General features: G+C 43.0%; 1 protein-coding gene across 1 annotated transcript in view; it reads right to left on the reverse strand.

Moving 5' to 3' along the window:
• Positions 1-1,326: 1,326 nt before the first annotated feature.
• The window catches only part of NFATC2 (nuclear factor of activated T cells 2), a 79,055-nt gene continuing 56,433 nt past the window's right edge, over positions 1,327-23,948 (reverse strand). Inside the window, exon 10 of the mRNA XM_039382590.1 lies at positions 1,327-4,543. Within this exon, the coding sequence (XP_039238524.1) occupies positions 4,488-4,543 (56 nt within the window). The 3' untranslated portion in view covers positions 1,327-4,487. The remainder of the gene's footprint in view (positions 4,544-23,948) is intronic.

The raw sequence follows: 23,948 nt of genomic DNA on the forward strand, positions 1-23,948 counted from the left end.
GACTCTTCTACATTCTTTCTACCATAAAAACACATACATGAGACACTTTCACTCCATTGTTGTTGCTCAGATCTTACATTCTGCTCATTCTCATGGAGAAAAACAAAAACAGGACTTCATATTTCATTGCAAGTATCTTCACAAGCAATTCCCCTCCTGGCAAACTCGACTTCCAACACTCATAACTGACAAAAAAAAAAAATCTTCCTGATGTCTGTCCACTCCCAGTCCACTCTCAGACTGTTTACATATCATGAATGATGATTTTTATTCTACGTATATTTGATGCAGAAGTTTATAGAAGCTCATCCTGTATTTGCAGCCAAAGCTTGGATGGAAAAATGAAAGTAAAAAAAAAAAACACACACACACACACACACAAAAAGAGATGAACTTTTGAGTTCCAACGAGCCCCATGTACTTTGCATGGTGTAACTTTGATGGAAAATGCATTAGAGTTGTTCACCCTGTAGACAAGATATTTGTAGGCCTTTGGTACAATGGCAGGAAGGCACTGTGGTGAAACATTCAGATAACTGAGGAAAGACAGAATTTCCTCATGTGCAAATATGGCTATCTTCCAGATAAAGTGAGAACAAATTACTCACAAAATGGTATTAACTCTTCCAAGGTTAAGCTCATGTTTCTACAGAAAGAGAGCAAGTTGTATTAAGTAACAAAAATATTAATACTGAAAAAACACTGCTCAGCAAGAACAGGAAATAATTTAGTACTGTATATTTTGAAGTTCCTCAGCCAAGCTATATAATTTTAATGTTTCAGTTTGCATTTTAAAAAGAGACAACAACGCATAACACTATGTCTGAGGATGCTCCTTTTCTCCAGAAATAAATACAAAGTTGGTTAAAGCTGTATTATTTAACTATTGGTTGCACATAAAAGTAGATAGGGCAGCACAGCCTGACCTCATGTAGCTGTAAATAAAACCACTAAAATGTAGTCTATAGTATGTACATGGTATGAACCCTCAGTCCTGGTTCCATGTGCTGCTCACACGGGGCTGGAGCCAGGACAGGATCGTGACCCAGCGTTGTAATGGGGTTGTGTGTGTTCATATAAAATCATATTTATACAATGTACCCAGATAGATCAGAGAATCGAGGAATGGTCTGGCTTGGAAGGGACCTTACAGCTCATCCAGTCACACCCCCTGCCATGGGCAGGGACACCTTCCACCAGCCCAGGTTGCTCCAAGCCCCGTCCAACCTGGCCTTGGACACTTCCAGGGATGGGGCAGCCACAGCTTCTCTGGGCAACCTGTGCCAGGGCCTCCCCACCCTCACTGCCAAGAATTTCTTCCTAATATCCAACCTAAAACTACTCTGTCAGTTTGAAGCCATTCTCCCTTGCCCTGTCACTTCAGGCCCTTGTAAATAGCCCCTGTCTATGTGGGTATATTATATAAACTACATGTATATGCACCTGCACAAACACATGAACAGATTAATATCTATGCATTAAAAATGAGGAAGGAATATAGCTAATGCAAGAGCAACAAAAGCACCTGTAGCACATTTTAAAAAAAAACAAACAAACTCCAAACACTCTCTCCTCAAAAACAAAGTGCCTGAAGGAACATATAAGCACAGTGGAAATGTACATTTTGGTTACAGAGCCCAGGTGTCCTGGGTGTGTCCTGAACAGGAGTTCATGGAGCACTGCAAAGGCTCAGGGGTTTGCCTGCCTGGGGCCCTCTGACCACTGAAAAGCCTTTGCTATGAGTCCACAACCTATTTTGCATGGCCAAATGTTGCAGCTTTCAGCTATTCTTTCCTTTTGTGATGTATTAAAAGGACATTTCAGCATCTACGATATGTAAGGCAGAACTTAACCCTTGGCTTTCCTGTTTGCTCATATCCAGCACTAGATTTTCCTTTTTTCCCTTCTTTTCTTGACTGATATTACTGTAAAAATAAATATGCAAAAAATTATACTCCTAAATTGATGAGCAGTTGCTACAATCACCAAATATACTTATAGACAGCATCAGCACACCTACAGATCTTAAAAGACCTTTATATTCTTGAGATTCTATTTAAAATCCAGCAAAGGAAAAGGTTCTGTCACTTCTTTGGGATTTTCTGGTTTTCTGTGAGTGGGTTTTTGGTTTATTTGCTTGTTTAATTGTTTTTAAATTTTAAATACTTTACAGGTTGGACCAGGGAAAGATATGTTAATACTTCCAAGTGTGAAACTGGGAGACACATTTGGTCTGTTCTTTTACTCAGCTGCAGCAAAGAACTCCTGACAGGGAACTTTTGGTCTTTAGAATATGTCCATCAGACTGCATTAAAAATCCACTACGTCTGTCAGATTCTGGCACACTGACAGTCTTAAAACAATCCAAAATAGCTTATTTGAGGCATGTGAGCCAGTCAAAGTACTCTGTGAGCGCTGTTTAACAGTAATTCCCCTGTGCTGGAGTCCTTTCAGCTGGTCTGGGCCTCAGTTTTGGTTCTATAAAAGTCAGCAGTAAAAAAAGAGGCCATTTTCACCTCTGCAGGTACAGGCTGAGGCTGGGCCATCTCACCCGTCGTGCTGCTGCAACGTGTGGAGCTCACAACATGAGCACCAGAACTGAGGCAGCCAGGGAGTTTTTGGTGTGGCTGAAATGGGACACGGGGGACTCATTCTGGGACAAAAGATTTGAATCTCACCAAGTGGAAACAGAAGCCAAGTCCCCAAGGTGTGTTATTAATGCCAGGTTGGGATGTGCAGGGCTCTGCTTGGGTTCTGGAGCTGGGCTAGGCTGAATCCAGAGTTTAGAGCTGCTCTTGTGAAATTCAGATTTCTGTTTCAGATCCAGACCTGTTGAGACCCAGGTCAGGTGTTCTGGAGAGTCCAAATCTGCCTCCCACTCTAAACCCCAAGACCTTGCAGAGTTTAAGCACCAGCTTTTAGTGGTAGAAAATACAAACTCAATAGTCACGAAGAGATTTTGGTTGGACTGAGCACAAACTCTGCAGGGATTGTGCAAGATCTGTCTTGAGCCATTGGGGAACCAACTTTGGGGCTGCTCTGCTGCATTCCCATAACGTAATTCCTGCTGTGAGCACGTGGACACGCTGGTATTCAGCAAAGTTTACCGGGAAACAACCGAAAACAGGATTAATTTCACTGCGCTTTTTAGAATAGAGAGCAGGCTCCACACTCCTAAAGGTATCAGCGTTCCTCATTTATAAAACCTATTTCCTAAAATATTATGGCTGTTTTTTACTGCACATCGATTATCCACTCAGGATGTCCTTTTATCCCCCTGTGGAGGCACCGACACTCCAAAGTGTTCTGACTTGTAGATGTACAACTGCAGGTGGCAGCGGTTACCTGGTATTGTGATAAGCAGTGTCAGCACAATCTATTCTAACACATGAAGCAAAACACAACAAAATACTAACTCACGTGGAAATGTAACTTTTCCAGAGATTGCTGGTAGCTTTGCAAAGCTAAAGAGACAAGGTGAATATAAGTAAGTGTATATTTTTTATGGAATGTATGGTTTCTGTAGGATGCAATTATTTTCCTCTGCAGCTTGGGGTGATTAAATGTTCCAGCTGCTAAATGAGACAATGAGACAAGTTACAGGCCAATAGCAGGTTCTACATGAAAAGAAACAGCAACAGTTTGTTAGAGAGAAAATATCTAAGTTGTGTTCATACACTGCCTAAATATTGATAAGTATCAGTCATAAAATCTTTGGATTTACTGTGACTCCTAGATATTAATCTCTATTTTATCTGCCTTTATTTTACCTTGGGACAGGTGTTGCAACTGCTGAATTGTTCTTCTTCACTGGTTCTCAGTGAGAATCCCTCTCCTTCAAATGCCTATCCAGTCTGACACGAAAAATGAAGAAAACTCCTGGATTCAGCTGACATTTACTGTTGGAAATACCAATCACAGTGCTCAGAGTCAGAAAAAAATGGCTTTTGATCCCAGGTTGGATAAAGGCCGAGTAAGCTTGGGTTGCCTCAGTTTCCTATAATAATAGAATTTCTCAGAAGGGCTTTGAGACCTGGAGGGCAAGTCCTTGCTAGTGACCTGCAAATCATGTTATTCTTTAATGGAATATATTACTCTTTCTTCCCCCATTTCCCACCCCACCCAAATAAGCTCTAATGCACGACCTCCCTTGCTTTGTGTGGTTCAGGAGTGACAGATCGCTTCTCCCTCAGCACTAAGATAGATCAATACATAGATATTTTGCAGCAGGCTTGAAGTGTTTCCTCAGACAGATGCTCTGTTACATGAGAACAATACAATCTTTGGAGGAAAGGAAGGGTGTCCTTCTCGGTGTTTACAGAGAGAGGTGGCAAGTTGCTTAGTCAAGGCTGTCACTTGATGCCAATACATTGTTCCTTGCATTGAGATGAACTGTAAAGGAAGCTGGAGGTTGCAGGGGCACTGGAAGGACCTAAGAGGTCAGTTATGGAAGGATTCGGTAAAAGTTGTCTCACAAATCTCTTCTTCTATGTCTGACTTCTGGCAGGGAGTCCAGAAAATTCCTTCCTGATAATTTCGTTAACTGTGAAATAAAAGAGAGAGGAGGAAATGTTAAAGCACTTTCAAACCCATGACAAGTGGAAAGTAAAAGCAATCCTTGGGCAGTTTGCTGTCAAGCTGAAAACATCCCCTCCATTCATAACATAATTTTATTAAAGCCTAAAATTTTTAGTCCTATTTACCCAGACTACATATTTTTGGAAGGCAAGGGGAAAGGAATAGAGAGAGGGGGTTTACACTGTGTTCAGCTTCAAGTACCATAAAACACACCTGAGAGGCTGCACCAGGAAGCCAGTACCTGCCACATCCCACGCACACAACACTTGCCCTCTGCCACAGACATTGCCCTTACCCGAGGGAAAAAAGAAAAATCTCAAAGTCTCTAAGCATTTTAACACATTCACTAAGCTGAAATAAGATTATTTTGAGGAGAAAAAAGGCCAAGTTTGGAGGAAATACAGTGAACAGTGAAGAAAACACAGAGACTGCAATTCAGGTGAGGAAGTGTAGTTTGTGTTTGGGTGGTTCTTGTTTGCTTTTCTTTTTCCTTTTTAATTGATAATCTCACTCTAAACTCTCTTTGCTCTACATTTTTATTACAGTTTGTCTGTAGACTGTAGCATGAGCAACTTCCATGCACCACCAGGATACTGTGAGAGGCTGGGACAGGCTTGTTAATAAAACTCAAGAGAAGACATTGAAGAACTTTGTTCTCTGTTTAAAAAGTCAGACCAGTAGTATGTGTTATATACAACAACCAATCTCTCCATTAACTTTCTCTCTTACTTGCCTAAAGCACACTTTGGTACCTCCTGGAACAACAATTCTCTCTCTAGAATTTAAGTGCTCTCCAGAACTTAAATGCAGAAAGTTCCCATCTCTCCATGCTCACAAATCCCACCATCAACAGCCAACAGTTTAGTTCTTTCTAATTCCAGCTGGGAAGTGCCTGATTTCAACCAGATTGGTGCCTTTTGGAGATGACATGGACAAAAAAACCTTGCTGACAGAACTCCTGTCCTCCTGCTGCCCAACATTCTACCTGCCACCATCACCTGCTGGCTTCTACCAGCCCCTGGGGTGAATTCTTGCAAATCAAGCCCTTGCAAATCTGTGGGGATCTGGTGTGGTGCTGCTCTGCAGTGCAAGTGAGCAACCAGAGGGAGGTGAGGTTGGTCCACTTTGAGGCCAAAACCTCCTCCAGCTCAGTCAGAGCTTCCTGTTTGCTCTACCCAGGAAATGAGAGGAGCAGGTCTTCAATGGAAATTTTTCACAGCCTCAGCTAAAAATAGCAGTGAGGTAAAAGAAATGGGCACCCACTCTTACAGGGTCATTTCCTTTCTAAAAACAAGTGGGCTGAGGCTGGAGGCTGATTTATTTATTGACACGTTTGTTTGAGCAGCCAGTGTACCGAAAATACCATATATGAATTTCCTTTTATTTAATACAATAATGGAAATATCAGAGCCAACAATCATATCTAGGAAGGGTTAAATACAAGAGAAACATGAACAGATAATTGAGTTTACTAAACGTACAGGCTTTTGAGGGGTCCAGATTTGGTTCTGTTTCCCTGACTGGACGGTGTGGGCAAATGCTGACTCAGCCTGCAAACTTCACTTTCCCTCCTGTGTGCTGAACAGAAGGTCAGCAGTGGGTTCTGTGGGCTGAGGTTATAGGGGGACTGCACTCTGAATAGAGCTAAAAGGTTGCAGGGAACAGTATGAAACAAGAACCCCACGGAGTGGCTGCAGGACTGAGATTGCTCCCTGCGAGCTCGTACAGGTGGCAAGGTGGATTTCTCTTGGAGACACCTGAATGACAAGAGCTCCCTGTGATCACCTGGCCTGAAGGTCCTGTCGTCACCCTGAATTTCACCTAAACCCAAGTGGAGAGGGGAGTGTCAGGTGCAGTTTAAGCTGGACAACAGTAGTCTGGGAGCTCTGAGTGAAAGATGTAAGTCAGTGCTTGTCCCTGCACTAAAAGTCCTGATCTACAGCCAGAGTCCCTAAATCTAATGAATATATAAATGTAACAGGAATGTATCCCAAGGCAAGTATCTCTCCCAGCTTGGAGTCACCTCCAGACCAAGCCTAGTGAAATCACACATCTTTGTGATTTGGGAGCACATGGATCCAGATCCAGGTATAATCCAATAGATTTGGGTTTCAACAGAACAAAATCAGCAAACTGAGACCTATCTAAACCTCAGAGGAAGCCGAGATCATGTGCTGAACTTGCTCTTCTGAGCTCCCATCTATCTTTTTTTAGTAGCATGGTTAAAATGTAGCTCGAGTATCAGTTCTCATTATTTGCTCATTTCTAGCTGAGAGGAAATGGAGATGATGTGATTAATAAATAAAATATTGTTGTTTAAGGTGCCTGGAGTGTGGCTGCTCTGGAGCTATTGGTATGTTTAATGATTAAATGGGGTCACAAGGTTAAGATAACGAAAGATTAAATCATAAAAAAGGATATTGAAATTACAGTTGACATCAGCCATGCAGACCAAGGTTGGCCCTGAATCCCTTCAGCATATCCTCTGTTACACTACTGTTGTACGAGCACAACAACGGCCCTGGTGCTTGGAGACCCCATCAGACACTGCAGAGGCTGCTGGAATCATGGGAGGATGTCTGTGATTCCCTAATTGCTCAGCTTTGATGGGGCAGAGTCAGTCTCTCAGGCTCCAGGCCTCAAAGACATTTAAGCCTCTAATTCACATCCTCTCAGATAGAAATCTGGAGCGTGTTCACTCGCAAGATGACAGTGGGTTGTATTAAATACCGAGCTCCACCGGGTAGTCCAGAGACAGAAAACAGCCCCCAGTTCAGCTGGCAGGGAGTCAGGCTCCCTGGAATTGATTCTGTACATGGAACTGATTCTATACATCTAATTGATTCTATACATGCAGTTGATTGTATATGTGCACACCCCCCTCTGCCTGTGTGCACACAGCCACACATCCAAGTGACAGCTCCACCAGTGTTGTCCCATGGATCTGTCTGGAATAACACCAATGAAGTTGATGTTGTCACAGTACTACACCCATGGCAGTGATGCACTTGGAATATATTTTGAATATATAAACAAGTAAAAACTTGAATTTTCTTGTTAGCACTTTCACCTGATAACATGTTAATCGTTTTTATAAGGCACTTTAGTTGTCTCATTTATTGTATTGCAACAATTACAGCTGCTTCTTTCTCATGTAAAATGAAAAAAAGCACCAGAAGGAACGTGCAGTAGGGTGTCTGTAACCTCTTTACTTTGGGGATCAAGCTCATCAGAGGGGGCAAAGCTCAGCCCCACTGGGCTCCTCCCTGCAACGGGCAGGGATCCTGCAATATTCCTGCAATAGTCCATGTCTGCTCCACTGACCCATCCAAGAAGTGTTTTGACATGCAAAGCAAACACAAGGCACGTGGGGAGGAACTAATGGAATAACAGGGGCTGGGGAGGAAAGCTGAACCCTGGATTTGTAGTGTGCCCCCAAAACGTGACCAGGCAAACCACAGTCCTACTGTGGGTCCAGCTGCTGCCTGGGAAGGACAGGATGCTCTAGCCCAGCATGCACAGCCCCATCTCTCCTTCCCTGCCCACCAGGCCCCAGCTACTTCAGGACAGCTCTGTGGTTCACAAGTGGGGAAGAAAAAGAATGAAAAAAAATAAATTAAATAAGATTTTAAACCCTTTAAGCCAAATAAAAAAGGGCATGACTTTTTAATTGAAAAAAAAATAAATAAATAAAGGTTAAGAGAAACACACAGCTGGAGAAAAGGCAGAAAAATACCAATTACCTTTCTTTTTGATTGCTTGGATCAAAGATCACAGTCATTCTTTTTCATATAATGTTTTGTATCCAGCTAAGGTGTGTATCTATCAGCTCTGAAAAAGATTTGCAAAACCATTTTTGAGAAAAAAAGGTAACTTTTGACCTATGTTGCACGGTCAAATGTTACAGCTTTCAGCTACCCTTTCATTTTGTGGTTTATTTTATTAAAAGGACATTTCAGCACATACAATACATAAGGCAGAACTGAACCGCTGACCTTTCTGTTTGCTCAGATCCAGCACTGGATTTTACTTTTTTCCCCCTCTTTTCTCGACTGGTATTATCTAAAAATGAATATGCCAAAAATTACAACTCCTAAATTGATGACAAAACACGTGAAATGCTGATAATTTGATCTGAGACTTCAGAGGCACAGGAGGTCCCTGCGACTGGTACGTCAGGTCAAAGACTAGTCACTGCCTTTTGCAAAAGTCAGGTCTGTTATTCACCTCAGTGGCCCAAGTAAGATACAATACATTTATGCCAGATCAAAAGTCTGTCCCTTTTAATTAAGAGATCTAACCACAGTGGCTGTGTCAATTAGACTTTGCCTTAATTTTACAGAACAGGAAAGATGCGCAAAGAAATCATGAAAGTTACAGTCTTTGCTTCAAACACAAATAAAGTGATTTTTTTTTTCCTCACAAAAAAAAGATATTCTGCTTCATTTTTTCCTGTCTCATCTCTTTAAATTTCGTTTGAAATCACCGTGAAAGCATTTGGCACTTCTGCAAAACCACGTGGAAATTAAAAAAAGAATCGCAATTTTAAGGAGGAAAAACTGCTTCTTAAAAACTAAGTTTTGAGTGCAAGATTCAGAAGCGTCTCTGCTGCTGGATTTCAGGTGACTATATATAGAAAAGAAATATTTTACTTGGCTCCCAAGGATTGTGCAGCCACGTATCATAGACTGGAACCTACCACTCAGTACACAGCCTATTTTATACTCTGCATCCTGGAAAATCAGCTTTTGCACATGTGAGCACAGCAACTCATTGACTAGTAAATACTAACTTTGGTGGATAAGGCACAAGGAGCCCAAACCCAAAAAACTGTGCTGGGGAAAAAATACTGGGGGTGTGGGGTTGTTTTATAAATTAACAGCAATAAAAAGGCTTTTTTTCCTGGAAATTTGGGACATGTAACTGCTAAGATGTTCTTGGCCATAAAGCTTTATTTAATTATACATCAAGAAAAGGGTTTACTCCTTACTGAAATAATGCCAACAGATACACCCTGCAACTTTTCTTCCCTGTCCTGCTTGTAATCTATGGAGTCTGTGTATAAACTTCTTCCACACTATCCAGCCCAACAGCAATCAGGTCATCTCCATGAATTAAGCAAACTCTTGGAAGTTACTGATCTCAAACTAAGTGGCAATTCAAGTCCCAGGATCCATATTTGCTACAGCAGTTTCAATAGACTCAAACCCCCTCGACATTATTCTGTGAATTTAACAACATAACCCAGATATCTGATGAAAAACAGAATCTAAATAAAAATGCATATTTTAGGCTAAAGGCTGTCCCAACTGATATCCATATCTAAACACCTCAGGATTCACAGGATCTGGATTTCACTCAGGACATTTAAATATCCTTCCCCTATATCTCAGTACAGTCCCAGAGTGAGGCACAAAAATAAAATGACCAGTACCTATGGTACCATCCTACCCAAAATGCTTAACAGGAAGCTGGGTGTGCCTGTAAGAAAAGAGCAGAAAATAAAGATAGCATTTCTGCTAAAAAAAAAAAAATTCAATGCCCTAAACGCACTAGAGATCAAAATCATCACAGAGGAAGTACTTGAAACACAAATCTCAGAAATGTTAAGGATTTTCTCAGTACTTTCATTATTGCCAGAGTACTTCCAGAAAAAAAATCAACAGCCACTACAAAACAACTGCCTTAAAAATGTCAGGAAAAAGTGGTCAGTGGGACTCCAGAGCTCGAACCTCTGTTCTGTGATCATCCTGCCATATGGCTCTGGCCGGGTCCAAAGCACCCCTGAAGGACCAAATTTATTAAAGATCTGTCTTGTTCTGAAAAATGCAGAAAGTCTGTGAAGGTCACACTCATGGAATTTAAATAATCCATGCTTAGCTAACAGAAACCAGCCTGACGTGACGCTGACCTGCACAGAATGACCTATACTCTGTAGTATATCCACTGTACTGTGTGTGGATGTAGTAGAGAGCAGTCATTTTCAAGAGTCCCTACAGGAATGTTTTCAAGTCCTTAGATCCTTTAGATCTCAAAGTACCACAGTCATGAGGTGCTGAGCTCACTCAGGCACTCTGAAAATCCCAACAGACAACGGTTTAATTTACTAATCTAAAACGTTTAAATCTATAAATGTCAGTGAACACTGGAGTGCTAAACACCTCTAAAAATCAGGCCCTAAGTATTTCCATTAGGAAGTTAAATGAACAAAGGTGGCAGAGAGCACTTTGAAGACAGTGACCAGTTCTGACTTTGCTGTACAGCACCTAAAGTGAGGAGGCTACAGAGCATCCTCAGCCTGGGGATGCCTTGACCTACAAGACACTGGGGTACCACTGGTGAGAAGCTGCTACTGACTGCTGAAGGCTTGGACTGGTATCCCCACACAGCTGGTAGCCTTAATAATTTCTTTTTAGACAAACAACCCTTTGTTTTTGCTTATTCGTGCATTACCCTCAGACGGAAGTTCCCTCTCCAGCCAAATTCTCCTCGGTGACACAAAGCAAAGTGACCCGTTACGAGGGAAGGAAAACAGAGCAGCTTGCAGCAGTGGACATGAGGTGCAGCCTGTGCAGCTCTGCCTGCTCTCCTGCCATGCCCAGACCTGCTGGGTGCCTCAACTACACTGCCATGCTTCACTTCAGCTTGTTACACGAATGGTTACAACCTTGTAAATCAGTAATAAGTTGCACCCAAACCTGCAAGTGATTAGTAAACAATCATTGCACTTCCATGGCCAGAGGACTTTCACAGTTAATCAGTTAAGAAAAGGATTGGGTGTTAACTGGTTGGGTAATTCCCTGGAAGACCAGTTTATTGAGACCCCGTAGTAAGACGGCTGAAATATGAGTGCAAACAATATACAGGAGAATGATATTGCTCAAAAATGACACGTTCTTCTGCAGAAACACGTGCCAAAGGTTGCCCTAAAGTGAGCTGAATGTAGGAATACTAAGGCTGATAGGTGCCATTTGTGGTGCTTTTGGTTATTTAATCCACTTGATCCCTGTCTGAATCTACTGGAAATCAATGAGTTTTCGAGGCAACTTTTCCACGAATCAGGAAACTGGGCTTATGTGATGTTTGCAGGACACACACGCACACATGAGCTTTCTAATTCCAGGTTGTTGACTGGAACAGCAAGACAAAAAGCAATTTTTTGCTGTTTGCTTGATGGATTTCAGTATTTAGGCATCATTTTTTTTATCAGAAGATCCTAAGGTGCAACCTCTGCCTATGCATCAGCTGGAGGGAGAACCAGCATCGGCTGAGAATCTGGAAAGGGCACCTTCAGGAACAATTTCATGCCCTTTCCCTCCTGCCCCATCAGCCTTCAGCACATCCCTGTGGGCAGCCCTTGGAGCCCATCTGCAGAGTCAGACTCCTGACCTTCATTTAGAGGGGTTGCATCTCAGGTACTTAGAGTAGAATGGGAAGAAGCATCACATCAAACTGGGGTGTTTCTTTAAATCTCCCTCTCCAAACCCTTTTTGTGCCCAGTCCAAGCACTGCAGATACTGAAACCAAACCCAAGGGATGGTGTTCAGGGTGGCATCTGGTGCCAGGTGCTGCCCATCTCCTTCCTGGGTTACCTGACAAGGGACTGGCTCTGAATATCCCTTCTGGGAGCTATATGAATATGGAACAAAAGCTCTTGTGTTATTGTTTGCTAAGACGATGATAAAGATCCTGTTTATTTATCAGATAAACCCTTTAGGTCTGTTTAGTCACTACACAGGAGGCATAAAGGGACTGCAACAAGCTGAGTTGGCTTTGTGCAGTTCCTCTTATGAGTGTCAGCAGCTGCTTTGGGAAGAGTACCTTGAAAGTGGAAAACTAGCTCAGCCTGGGTGTGATGAGGAACTCCAGGCCACCGTGGATTTGGTTTGTAGTAGCTTTCCATAACAAAGTCTTTTTTTAACTGACTTTCTTTCTGCTCACATATATTTAGATATGACTTTCATTCTGCAGCTCTCCGATGCCAGAGAGTTTTGGCTGCAATTGCAAGGGAAGGGACACGTGTTTGAGTCATGGAGTTGGCTCTCTAGTTGATAGCTAGCGAGTTACTGAGAAAAGATGAAGTTTGTATTTAGTTTTAGTTTACATGCAACGAGACCAAGTAAAATATTCCGAGTAGAACGAGCGCATGATAAATAAATACACAAAAACTTATACCAGAAGGGGATGGAGTTCATTTTATAGACCACAATAGTTGGCTAAAGCAATACAGAAATATTAGGTTGATGGACTGAAGCTTAAGAAACACAAGGCAAGAGTGCTCATTTTGTCACTCCTAACTCTTGATTTAACTCTGTGGCAGCTGATGATGTTGCTGCAAAGCACAAGGGTGAACTCTGCTTGCATCTGGTTTTTTTGTGTGTGGTTTGGGCCTTATGAATTTGCTACAGAACTGCTGAGATAAGCAGTGCCATTTGGTAGGAAGATATATTTCTTTTACATTAAAATCAGCAAAACCAAAGGAGGTTAGTGACAATTTTCCCCTCCAATAGCTTGCACCTCATGGTTTAAAAGCTGGTGAAGTTAGTGTTAGACACCACAACTCCTCTAAAACAGTAACTGCCATCGGGGAGAACACATGAGCAATAGCACTATTTATTCACATGTCACTCTGCAGTTTCATCATTCTCCTGGACTTAACCTATTTACTGAGAGGCAGGATGAGTCATTCAGCAACATGATTCAAAAACAGAGAGAAAAAAGAGAATGGAAGGGAGAAAGCTATTTTTTTACAGGAAATAATTGGGGGGTAGGACCAGAAGAACAGTTACAGCATGTTCAGGATCAGCTGAACATGCACAGGATAGGCAAAGCTGCTGCTTTTTTATTTCTGTCACAAAAGAACGGCCAGAACAAATATTTAATTGAGAGGAAACAAACCATTTAACAAATATTTAATTAAGGGAAAACAAACCATATTACCCTTCCCTTTAGGCAGCTCCCTTGAGCACTAGTGCTTATGTCTATTAATTCACAAAACTACTCACTGGCTCTAATTCTCTGGCATCTTATCTTCCGCTGTGTGTTACTCTGCAAGCATCCCCACCGAAGGGCCTGTGGATTCTTGCAGAACCTGGGCCTCTCCAGCAAACCAGGTTTCCCTCCAAACATGTCTGAACTGAATTTTGAGCCCAGTTCCCAGGAGAAAACAGCCGGCAGAAAATCCCTGGCCCAAGGTAACAGGGAAGATGCACAAGTGGCTTACAAACAATTCTGCCAAATAAACTAAGCTCCCCTCTGGACCAGGCATGCAAATATCCTTCTGCCTCCAATTACTCTGCTTTAACAAACAACTTCACACCAGAGAGTGTGCAGAAGGCATTGGTTTCTTATGTGCTTTATTTTCAAGAGGGCACAACACTGGCCAGGGAAACACACAATATCACTTTTGCACTGAGATTATTTTTTATCATGACTCCATGTCCTTCAGCAAAGGAGTGTTTGGGGCAAGATTCTTTCCCCCCTTTGCCTTAGACATGACATGGGGAGGGCTGTTTGAGGAGCCCTGGGTTAGGAACTGCCTCCACAGGTCCTGGCAATGGGAATCCAGCACTTAACTTTGGGGCTACAGTTGCTGCTCGCAAGCCAGCTGGAAAGAATCCAGACTATTAAATATTTAAGTGGTTATTGACAGAGTGTTACAATTCACATCTAATAATGTCAAGGAGGTGCCACATACAAGATACTGTGTGTCTGCCCACATCCATCTGTTTGCTTTTATTTTGCACTTTGACTGTAAGTCCTTTGAGGGAGAAACTGCTTTTTATCCTTTAAAGTCAACACAGAATCTGCCACAATGGAGTTCTCATCTGTGCTGGGGCTTCTAACATAAAATAATTTAATAATAAAAATGTTATATAATACTATGGAGTATATGTATAAATCAGAGACCACGAGACAGAGTTAATTATAAGAGACCCCTATAACTAGAAAAAGGAGTGCAAAAGACTATGGGGAGCAGTTACTGCAACTGGCTTTGCATCTCACCTCAAGAAGGCCAGGAACATCTGACAGTAAGTAGCTTGAGAGAACAAGAAAAATGTATATGCATCATCCAAAGACTTCAAACTTTCAATCTGCATCAATGGCATGAACAAGAAGACTTTCATTCTTGAGAAAAGAAAAGAAAAGAAAAGAAAAGAAAAGAAAAGAAAAGAAAAGAAAAGAAAAGAAAAGAAAAGAAAAGAAAAGAAAAGAAAAGAAAAGAAAAGAAAAGGAGATATCAATTACCAGACCTAGAACTGAGGCCCTTGATGTCCAGTAGCTGTGGGGTAACTCCCCTTCAGCTGAAGTGCAGCTGGTGCTATCGAGGTTGGGCAATTTCCAACCTCACCACAACAGCAAAAACCTACATTTGTTCAGAAATCAGCCCTCGATTACTTCCAGATCTCCCATCCCAATTCCAGATCAAGATGTAGGAACAACCACCCAAAGAGACTCCCCCAGGGAATCCTTCCCAGGATTTAATGATGAGCCATCCCAAATTTTCCAGCTGTGAGGTCTGAGGGCTGCGTGTATCCCCACACAGCCCAGGCAGGAGGTAAAATCCTGTGCTCATGGCAGTGTCTCAGGGGCACAGTGCGAGATGCTGTGAGTACCTGGCAAGACTATCCAAATCACTCCCAAGTTCTCACCAGCTGTATGACAACGTTCTCCTCTCCACACGAGTTTGCACAGCCAGCTCACAAGCTCTGTACTTGTGGCTCATATTGAACCTATTACTTTGCATTTAACCATCCATTGCTACACTTCCTGGGTGAATTCCAGCCTAACAATGAAGGCTTTGGAACCACAGCGTGATAAAACACCCTCTTGCCTAAAATAAAGACAAAACTTGCTTACGTTTGATATGATCTCATCTGACTAGAGCACACATTCAGCAGCAGTTGGCAGGCCGTCCCTGCGGCCAGGAACATGGACTGAATGGGAATACTGTTTGTCCTGCAGTTGGGGAACTAGCCACAGACAGCTGGAAGACACAGTAGTAGCAAAGCTGAAGGCCAAGATCACCATAACTCCTTCTGAGCAGTCCTGGAAGGAGAGTGGCTGCCAACAGGAACAAAATACCCCAACTAACACACAGAGTGTAGTGAAACCATATGGAGCCACCGGATATCCTCTGTCAGATTTCTGCAGGTACTTTGGTAGCCAGCTCTCAACTAAATCTCTGTGGATTAGATATCTAGCCACTTTTTAAAATATCCAATACACCAGGAGACAAGCACATGTCACCTCCTGGGATCTGTACCCAACATGTCCCTGAAAGAGGAAACGGAAAAAATCTTGGGGAACACCAATAGAGGATGCCCTACCATCAGAACTGGGGGTTGTCCTTTGGGATGCCAAGTAGAGATGGGAAGGTTTTTGTACTATTAAGGGCTGACTCATGGGTGGGGAGGTAATACTGACTGCTTGCATGTTCCTTGAAGCATTGCCATGAGGACTGATGCTGCAACATCATGATGTGACTTCTCTATCATCCTCATCAAGGAGTGACCCTGCACAGCACTGCCATAATCTCTGCTCTATGACTTGGGAACAGGTCTGATGGCTGAATTTTTAAATGGGTGTTTAAGCCTTGGTAACTTCAGAGCAAGTTCATGCCACACTGGGTGCTGGGAGAGGGCAGAAGGAGCATCACAGAACTGAAACTGCCCCCATTTTGAGCTGACAGCAACCACTGACCCTGGGAGAGCCCTGCCAAGCAGAGCTCAGTTATGTCTCATGGCCCAGCCAGCAGCCAACCTCCCTCTGGGGACCGTGGCACAGGAGGTGGGGTGGGACTGTGCTCTTCCCTGGATGTGTCACACACAGGTCACACACGGGGCTTTCCTCGGGGTCCCCTCAACATGACTGTAATCAACCCCTCAACATGACTAATCAACACTGAAAATAATTCTGCAGTCTATATTTGGGCTGGAAATCACCACTGTCAACAGCAACAGCCAGCAGAGTCTCCAGAGAGGGTTTGGTCACTGCTCACCCTGACTGAGATCAGAAGGACAACAAGCACAGATAGAGCTGCAACCTTTTGGCCACAAAGACAGGCAATTTTTGTGGCTCAAGGGGGGTGACTGTCTCCAGTGGGCACTCTCCCCTTCTCATCATCTGTGGTAGGTGCCCCAGAAACACCCCCCAGCTGCATTTCTTCTTCACTGACTTGTGCCCCAGCCTGGCCCTGAGCTGTGTGGGGACAGCATCAGAATGGGCCAGAGAGCAACACAAGAGCAACTGCTTTGCTTTGGGCTCTTTTTTTTTTTTTCCTCTTGATTAAAAAATGTCATCTGCATCCAGCTGTTAGTATTTTGGAAATCTGCTGTGTTTTGTTTTCCTCGTGTGGTTCAGTGTGCCTGATGCTCCAGCTGCAAACCCCTGGCAGCCAGTGAGCCTGTCTAAAGCAACTAGACATGAAAGCCCATGTCCTGGCCAGCATCTCATCCCCTGAGAGCACCCTGGGGCTCCCCTTGGGCAGCTTCCTCATCACTCTAATAAGAATAGGAATCCTTAACTCTATTGCAATCACACCAGATGAGTGTGGAAATCAAGAACTGCACAAGCAGGTATCTATATCAAATGATGTGGCAGAGAGAACACTTTTGTTAAACCAATCAATAAAATTCCATTGCTATTCACTTTCAGATTTTCTGGTTTTTTGTTATTTTTCTTTTTAAATTCCATATTGTCATGAGTATAATCGATGTCATCTATAAAAAGACTGTGATTCAGCAACAGGGCAGATTATACATGAATGAGGGTTAATTAATGCTTTTACTCCTGCACTTCCAGGATGCTCCTCCCATGCTGGTTCTAGTTGCCTGCTCTCTCTCTCAGCCACAATAATCCCCTCTTCTCTCCCTCTATCCCAGAGCAGACATCCCTGCTAGAGGTGGGGAATGGCTGGACCAGACTGCCTTGAAAGGGCAGGACAGACTGCAGTGTTATGAGGAGGTGGGGGCTTGCTGAGATTTATTTCCAAGGAACAAACTTTCAATGGGGTGTGGGTTATATATGTGAAAACATGGTGATTAGTTAAGGGACAAGGCTTTATCATTTAAATAATTCTTCACTTTTACAGCTGAATCCCAAATCCCCCATTTTTATCCAGAACAACTCTAATTCCATGCTCAGTTACTCAGTGACATGGATAAAATCCATTTCTGAACAGTCAGGTAAATACAAAACACCACTAAATCCACCCTGATCAAGTAACTGGCCTTGACATGTCCTTCCCCTCCTAAGCAGTGATGGAAACAATACTGGGTGATTAATAACCCTTGATGATTATATTTACCAAGTAAGCTTTGAAACAAGTTATAAGGGATACCAAAGTGTATTTAGAGCAGCAGAGCTGTTTGGGGGTGTGCTGAGGGTGCTTCCCTGGCAGGGGCAGGATGGGCCCAGGAGGCAGTGACGCTGTGCAGGGCTGTGCAAAGCCCTGGGATTGGAAAAGACAGGGAAAATCCTCTTTAAAGAATCCCTAACTCCTGTGAATGATAAGTGCATTGTACTGAAGTTAAAGTACAAAAGAGAATACATAGTGTGGGCTGCTTGTAATGTCACTAAACCAGTGGAGAAGGGACTACTTTAATTTCCCTTTTACCTGGAAAGAAAAATAAACTGGAAAAAACCAACAAAATAATTCTACCACCTCTTTTAAGGGTTGGAAAAAAAAACCTGTCTGAGAGGGGAGATAGCTGAAAACACCTCGTTGGACACGTTTTCCATCCCCCCTGAGCAGGCCTTGCTGTGCCTTTCCCCACGGCTGGGAGCAGGCATTGCACAGCACGGGAGGGACGGGGTGAGGAGCAGGAGGACGTGAAGTTTGCTGTGCTGTCCAGAAGATGAAAACACTAGTGCTGTTTATAGAGGGAAACCCAATTCGTCAGCCCAAATGAATTCCTCTGCTAATCCATGCAGGCTTCATGTTTTCCACCAGCCCCAGCCACTGTAAAGACTATCTTTAGGAGGCACAGTGTGTTTGGAAAGGAGCAGCTGGAAAGAGGGGACGTTTATGCCAGCTTGGAAGGCTTTCTGGTATGGAAAAACAGGAATGCTCTCTTGGGTCTCCCCACAAAATTAAAGCATCTTCATCCAAAGCAAAACGATGCCAAGCACAACAAACAAAAGCGGCTTTCCCCAACTCTCCTGGGCAGCCTCACTCGGGGCTCACAATGGTTTCCATAGAACTTGTTTTGCTATCATAACAAATTCGATCTGTCCAGGCTGATGGTGAGCACTGTTTGCTGAAGACAAGAAAATTAATTTCCTCGCTGATTTGTCTGCCAGAGCATTTTTGTCTGTGTGCCACAGACAGGGACTCCCCAGATAACCAGAGCATCTGCCCGGCGGCTCAACGCCGCGGACGTCCTGAAAAGAGAAACCCTTGAGAGGTTTTGGTCTGTGTGGCACCATGAGAGTCAGCTTTTGGTGCAGGGGCCAGGGAGAGGCTGCCCTGTGCTAACCACTGTCGCTCCACAGCCTGTGATGCTGCCAGGCTGAGCTGCCCCAGCTCGATGTCTGTGTGCGGCACCACGCGCTTCCTGGAATAACCCAGCGTGTGCATCACTGCTGCCTACCCGGGAGGAAATGAGTGCCTTGTTCTACTGACCACAATCTGTGAACTGCTAGTAAATACTACAGTCTAACCCTGATTAAGGGCTAGATTATCTGCACAGGCTCCCCGAGGGCTGCACTGGAATGTCACTCAGGGCACAGGTTCCTCTCAGCCTTTCTGCAGAGACGCTCATGCTCAGCAGTTTCTGAAAAGCAGAGACGTTTTTCTTCACGGCAGAAACAGCTGGATGAGCACTTAACGCTACATCTAAAGCAAGACCATTATCAGAACCATCTGAATTGCTGGAAAGTCTTAATCTTGATCAAAAATTTGCACTAGTTTTGAAGATAAGAAGAACTATGAAATGTAATCAAGTATAAAACAAAGGTCCAGGGATATTAACTTCTAAAAGAGATACAGTACCAGTTTGGTGTATGTTTAATTTTAATAATAGCCTGTAAAATTTGTCCTGGAGACAAATTTGTATAAAAATCAATGGCATTTTTTTAAAAAGGACACATATCTGAAAACACAGTAGAAGTTACAGTAGAAGGTAAGAAGCTGCAGGATGACTTCAGGAGAGCTCTCCTGTAACCCAGCCTACCTAGCTGAAAATCTCACCCTAGGGTCTACCTGATGGAATCTTTGATGCTGGAATCTTGGGTTGCTTTCTGAGGAAGAACACAGCACCCCACTCAAAGCAAATGAACATGTGTGCAGAAGAAACCAGACAAGAGAAAATGTAATGTAATTTTGAGGAAAAAAGACCCACAAAACAAAATGTAATTAAAAAACCACAGCTGCTAGAGGTTCCCCCCCAGTTTGCCTCTGCTCTTGTTTAAGTCAAGCCAGTTTCTCCCTGGTCCTGCCAATGCCTGGAGTGGCCAGTGTGTGCAGAGTATTTCCAGCCCTCGCAAACATCAATTTGTACAAAATTATAATGACTTCATCTCCAGTGGCTCAAACTGGGGCACTTCTCCAAGTCCTAAGGACAGGTTCCTACGTTGGTGACCATTTACCTACAGAAATGTTAGCCCCTATTTTTAAGTGGCTTTGGCAGACCTGTGATTACAGCACAGGGACAGCAGTGCCCTGTGTGCCTCCAGCAGTGCCCCTTCCCTGGAAAGCTGTGGCCAAAGGCACTGTGGATGCACCAGAACCACACAGAGCATCTGAGGGCTGGCATCTTTCAAAGTCAGGACCTTCACAGATACTTTAGAAGAACAGTCCTGATGCCTGCTGATAAGAACTGAAAGCCCAGAAGTGGTTGATGAAGACCCAGCAGGAGCACCAGGAGGTATTTGGCCATAAAGGGAATGCAGTGTCTGATACATCATCCAGCTTCCTCTGGCCTTGTGGCTACAGGGTCTCCTGGAACTGAGATCTTACAAAATAACCGATGCTGCGTTGCTCATAATGACAAATATTTAAACCCAGGGAGGTTTAACTGTCACAATACCTTCACCGTGGACTCCCGTACTTCTGAAGTGGTTCCCCCTTCTTTTAGTCATTCTCAGTCTTTCCAAAGAGACTTAGAAACCACCTAAATAAACCAGCAACCATTGAGACACTGCAAATGTCATAAGAGTCATTCATGTGTCTCACTATTTGTCCTACATTTGACTCGATTCATTCACAGATGATGAAGTCATTCATCATTAAGAAACCAAACTAAACCAAACCACACCACACCACAATTTGGGAATCTTTGACTAGACTCCCATGGCAGAGATGATCAGAGGGAATGATTGCAAACTCACACTCCTCTAATTTACTGCTACTTTAGCCCTGGCCCAAGTTATTCTTTGCACATTGAAAGTGGAGGTTCAGGCTCCTTGCAAAAAGTCAGAGCAACCCATCACGTAAGCACTGACAAAGGAACAAACTCCTGTCACTCTGCAGTGATGTCACCAGACTATTTCTGCAGGGCCTCAAGGTTTTGTGGTCACGCAGTGCTTGGTGCACAAACAGCTCTGGCACACAACCAGCCTCCTCCCAACACCCACGGCCCAAAGCCTGCCCGAAGCACACGGCTGGGTGGAAGCACAGACAGCCCGTTCTGACCTTTACTTCCACACCTGACAATTATCCATCCAGAAAAATTCTCCCTCAGATGCAAACCTATCACTCACTTCAACATCCACGGGCAAAGTCAGTAATACTTTTCTCACTACATCTAGTTTAACTACGATCTCACACTAAAAAAATAGTGTTTGTTCAGCTGAAGGCAGTCTATGTTTTGGAATGCAAAGTTTCCAAATTAAAAATCCACAAAAGGACACGGCTTGGTTAAAATGGGAACTGTGTGGATTAGGAGAACCTGCAGGAAGATGGGAAGTATTAGACTAGTTTCTCACTGAGTCAGAAAGTGTTGCTCTGCCGAGTCACATGGGCATCACTGTGGAAGGTCTTTGATCCTCAGTGGTTTTATTCTAGTTAACAGTAGCTGAAGATTTAACTCTTTTATACCTAACACTGGTTAAATCCAACTCAAGACCAAGTTTTCATTTGCAGACCACTAGTCATGCAAATATGGAGATCAGAGTTTTAATTCCAAACAGACTTCAGTACTTCTAGTAGATGTGCACCTACACTGGAGAATGCAAAGTTGGGAGCACTTGGATTTGGGGTTTTTGTGCAAACCCCTTTTAGAGCGAGGAGTCATCTGTGAAATTCCCAGCTGGATGTACGCCCAGATTTCCGTGCTTGCAAAACTGAAGCATGAGGAGTTGGAGCAATGATTCAGACAAAACTGCATTGTTTACACATTTTTAGATTGGCTTTTACCTTCCTCTGCTTTCTTCCTGGTGAACCCAAAAAGCGTTATATTACAGAATATGAAAGAGTGTGAAAGCCAGGATGGGACTGAAAATTCAAATTAGGAGTTAATATGCTGGGAGGGGAGTTTTATGGTCTTCAACTATTTGTTCTTCTTCCCCAATCCCTGACTCTCCTGCTGGCTCGACTACGTACGTGCTGCTTGTTTTTCAACTCAGGGAAGCTGGAACGACCTATTAGGTCATTCAGTACCTCTCATAGCCAGTGCAGGATTGTATTCTTGTACATTTGTCCAGTCTGCTTTTAAAATCCTCTAAACACATACTGCTTCCAAATTAGAGCACAGAAGTCTCTTGGAACTGGTAAATAAACAGCACTATAAAATGACAAGGCAGCATAAGGCCCTACCAGCTTCTGCTGGGAAGAAAAGTAGCTCTCACTACTTAAAGAGTTCTCATAAGAAAATGAACTTGATGGAAAATTCAGATGATTCATCCTCATTTTTTTAATTTAAAAATGGCCACAGATTTTTAAGTGATAGTATTCTTTATAAAAAAGTATGAAAAATGGGTGGAAGAAAAATGGGTTTTAAATTAATCACCTTTAGGTCTGCATTCTTGTGAGAGAAAAGAGACAAAAAGTCCCCCACCAACTATCCATGCAGGATGTGACCTGACCTGGAAAAGTTCTGCTTGTGTGAATAATGCTGAGAATCCAGGCATTTTTCTACAGTAGAAGGCTTTATAACTGGCTTTCAGTTTGCACCATAAAAAGATTGTAGATCTTTAAGATGGTTATTCTTGCCAGGCATTTTATTTCACAATAGTTAAAGAAATGCGCAGATGTTTTCCAAACTTTTCAAAGCAGCAAAGCTCTTTGCAGCTGCTCACAAGATTTCAGAAGTGCATCTCAAAAATGGCTCGAGCTGCCTTTTTGTGAGCCATTGCAGGAGGAGCTGAATCCTCCCAAGTATGATACTGAACTTTAAGGGGTGAAAAGATCCCTTTCCTCACCTTTGCACTTTCTGAATATTAACACAATCTGTTACAAATGAAACTGTGAAGAGCAGCAATGCCAAACCCCAGCATTCAGGGTTCCCGAGTCAGGCTTCCAATCATGAGACTGGTTTAAAAATCATGCAATCAAATCTCCACCCCTGAAGTTGCATCATTTTTGTCTGCTTGGATTTTGAAAGACTAAAGCATCAAGGTTTTTATTTTTATTGTTTTGGTTTTTCTTGGATCAAACTTGAAAAGATCATTAAGAAAAAAATAACTCTTGTATTTTGCTGCAATCACCTGCACAGGGACTTTTAAACTGCTATAAACACTGCAAGAATTACAATGAAATTGCAAAGAATTAGCAAAAGCTTGGAGCTGCCACGTGGATGAAAGCCAGTTCACTGATTATACTTATTCAATTACATGATGCTCTTTCTAAAGGGGAGATAAGAGGATTTTATCCCCCTCTCTGTTTGTGAGGACAAATACACACCTAGCTGCAGGTTCCTTATATAGCTGTCAGGGAAAGCATCTTCCTAATAAGTGAATCCAGCTCATTGCATCACCTTTGCTGGGAGCTACTAACACCAGGATTCATTTTGAGGTGGTCAAGACACAAAGAAAGCAGTGCAATTATTGTCCATGTGGAAATCCCTTATATTACACCTTATATTTGTATTTATTATATTAGCTGCCCCTACAAGTTTAGCCAGCTTAGCAGCACTGGCAGGGCTGGTACAAACCCTCCTTCTAATGCAGACACAGTGATCCCAGTACAACAGCCTCCAGTGGAAGAGCTGCTGGTGGTTCCCTGACTTGGCCTAAGCTGTGCTGATTCCAGTGTTTTTACACCAGCAGAGCTGTGTCTCTACAAGGGGTTTGACCATAATAGCTGTGTTAGCAAAATAAAATAAAAAAAATACCAAAACCCAACCACCTTAACCAGCACAGTTCTGTGGTGATCTGCCAAAGTGTAAAACAAGCCTTGTTCAAGGTTTCCAGAGAGCACTTCTCTGCTT

The sequence above is a fragment of the Pipra filicauda genome, unplaced genomic scaffold (assembly GCF_003945595.2).
Source record: "Pipra filicauda isolate LSUMZ 115617 unplaced genomic scaffold, ASM394559v2 scaffold275_size1018216_pilon, whole genome shotgun sequence".
Taxonomy (NCBI): domain Eukaryota; kingdom Metazoa; phylum Chordata; class Aves; order Passeriformes; family Pipridae; genus Pipra; species Pipra filicauda.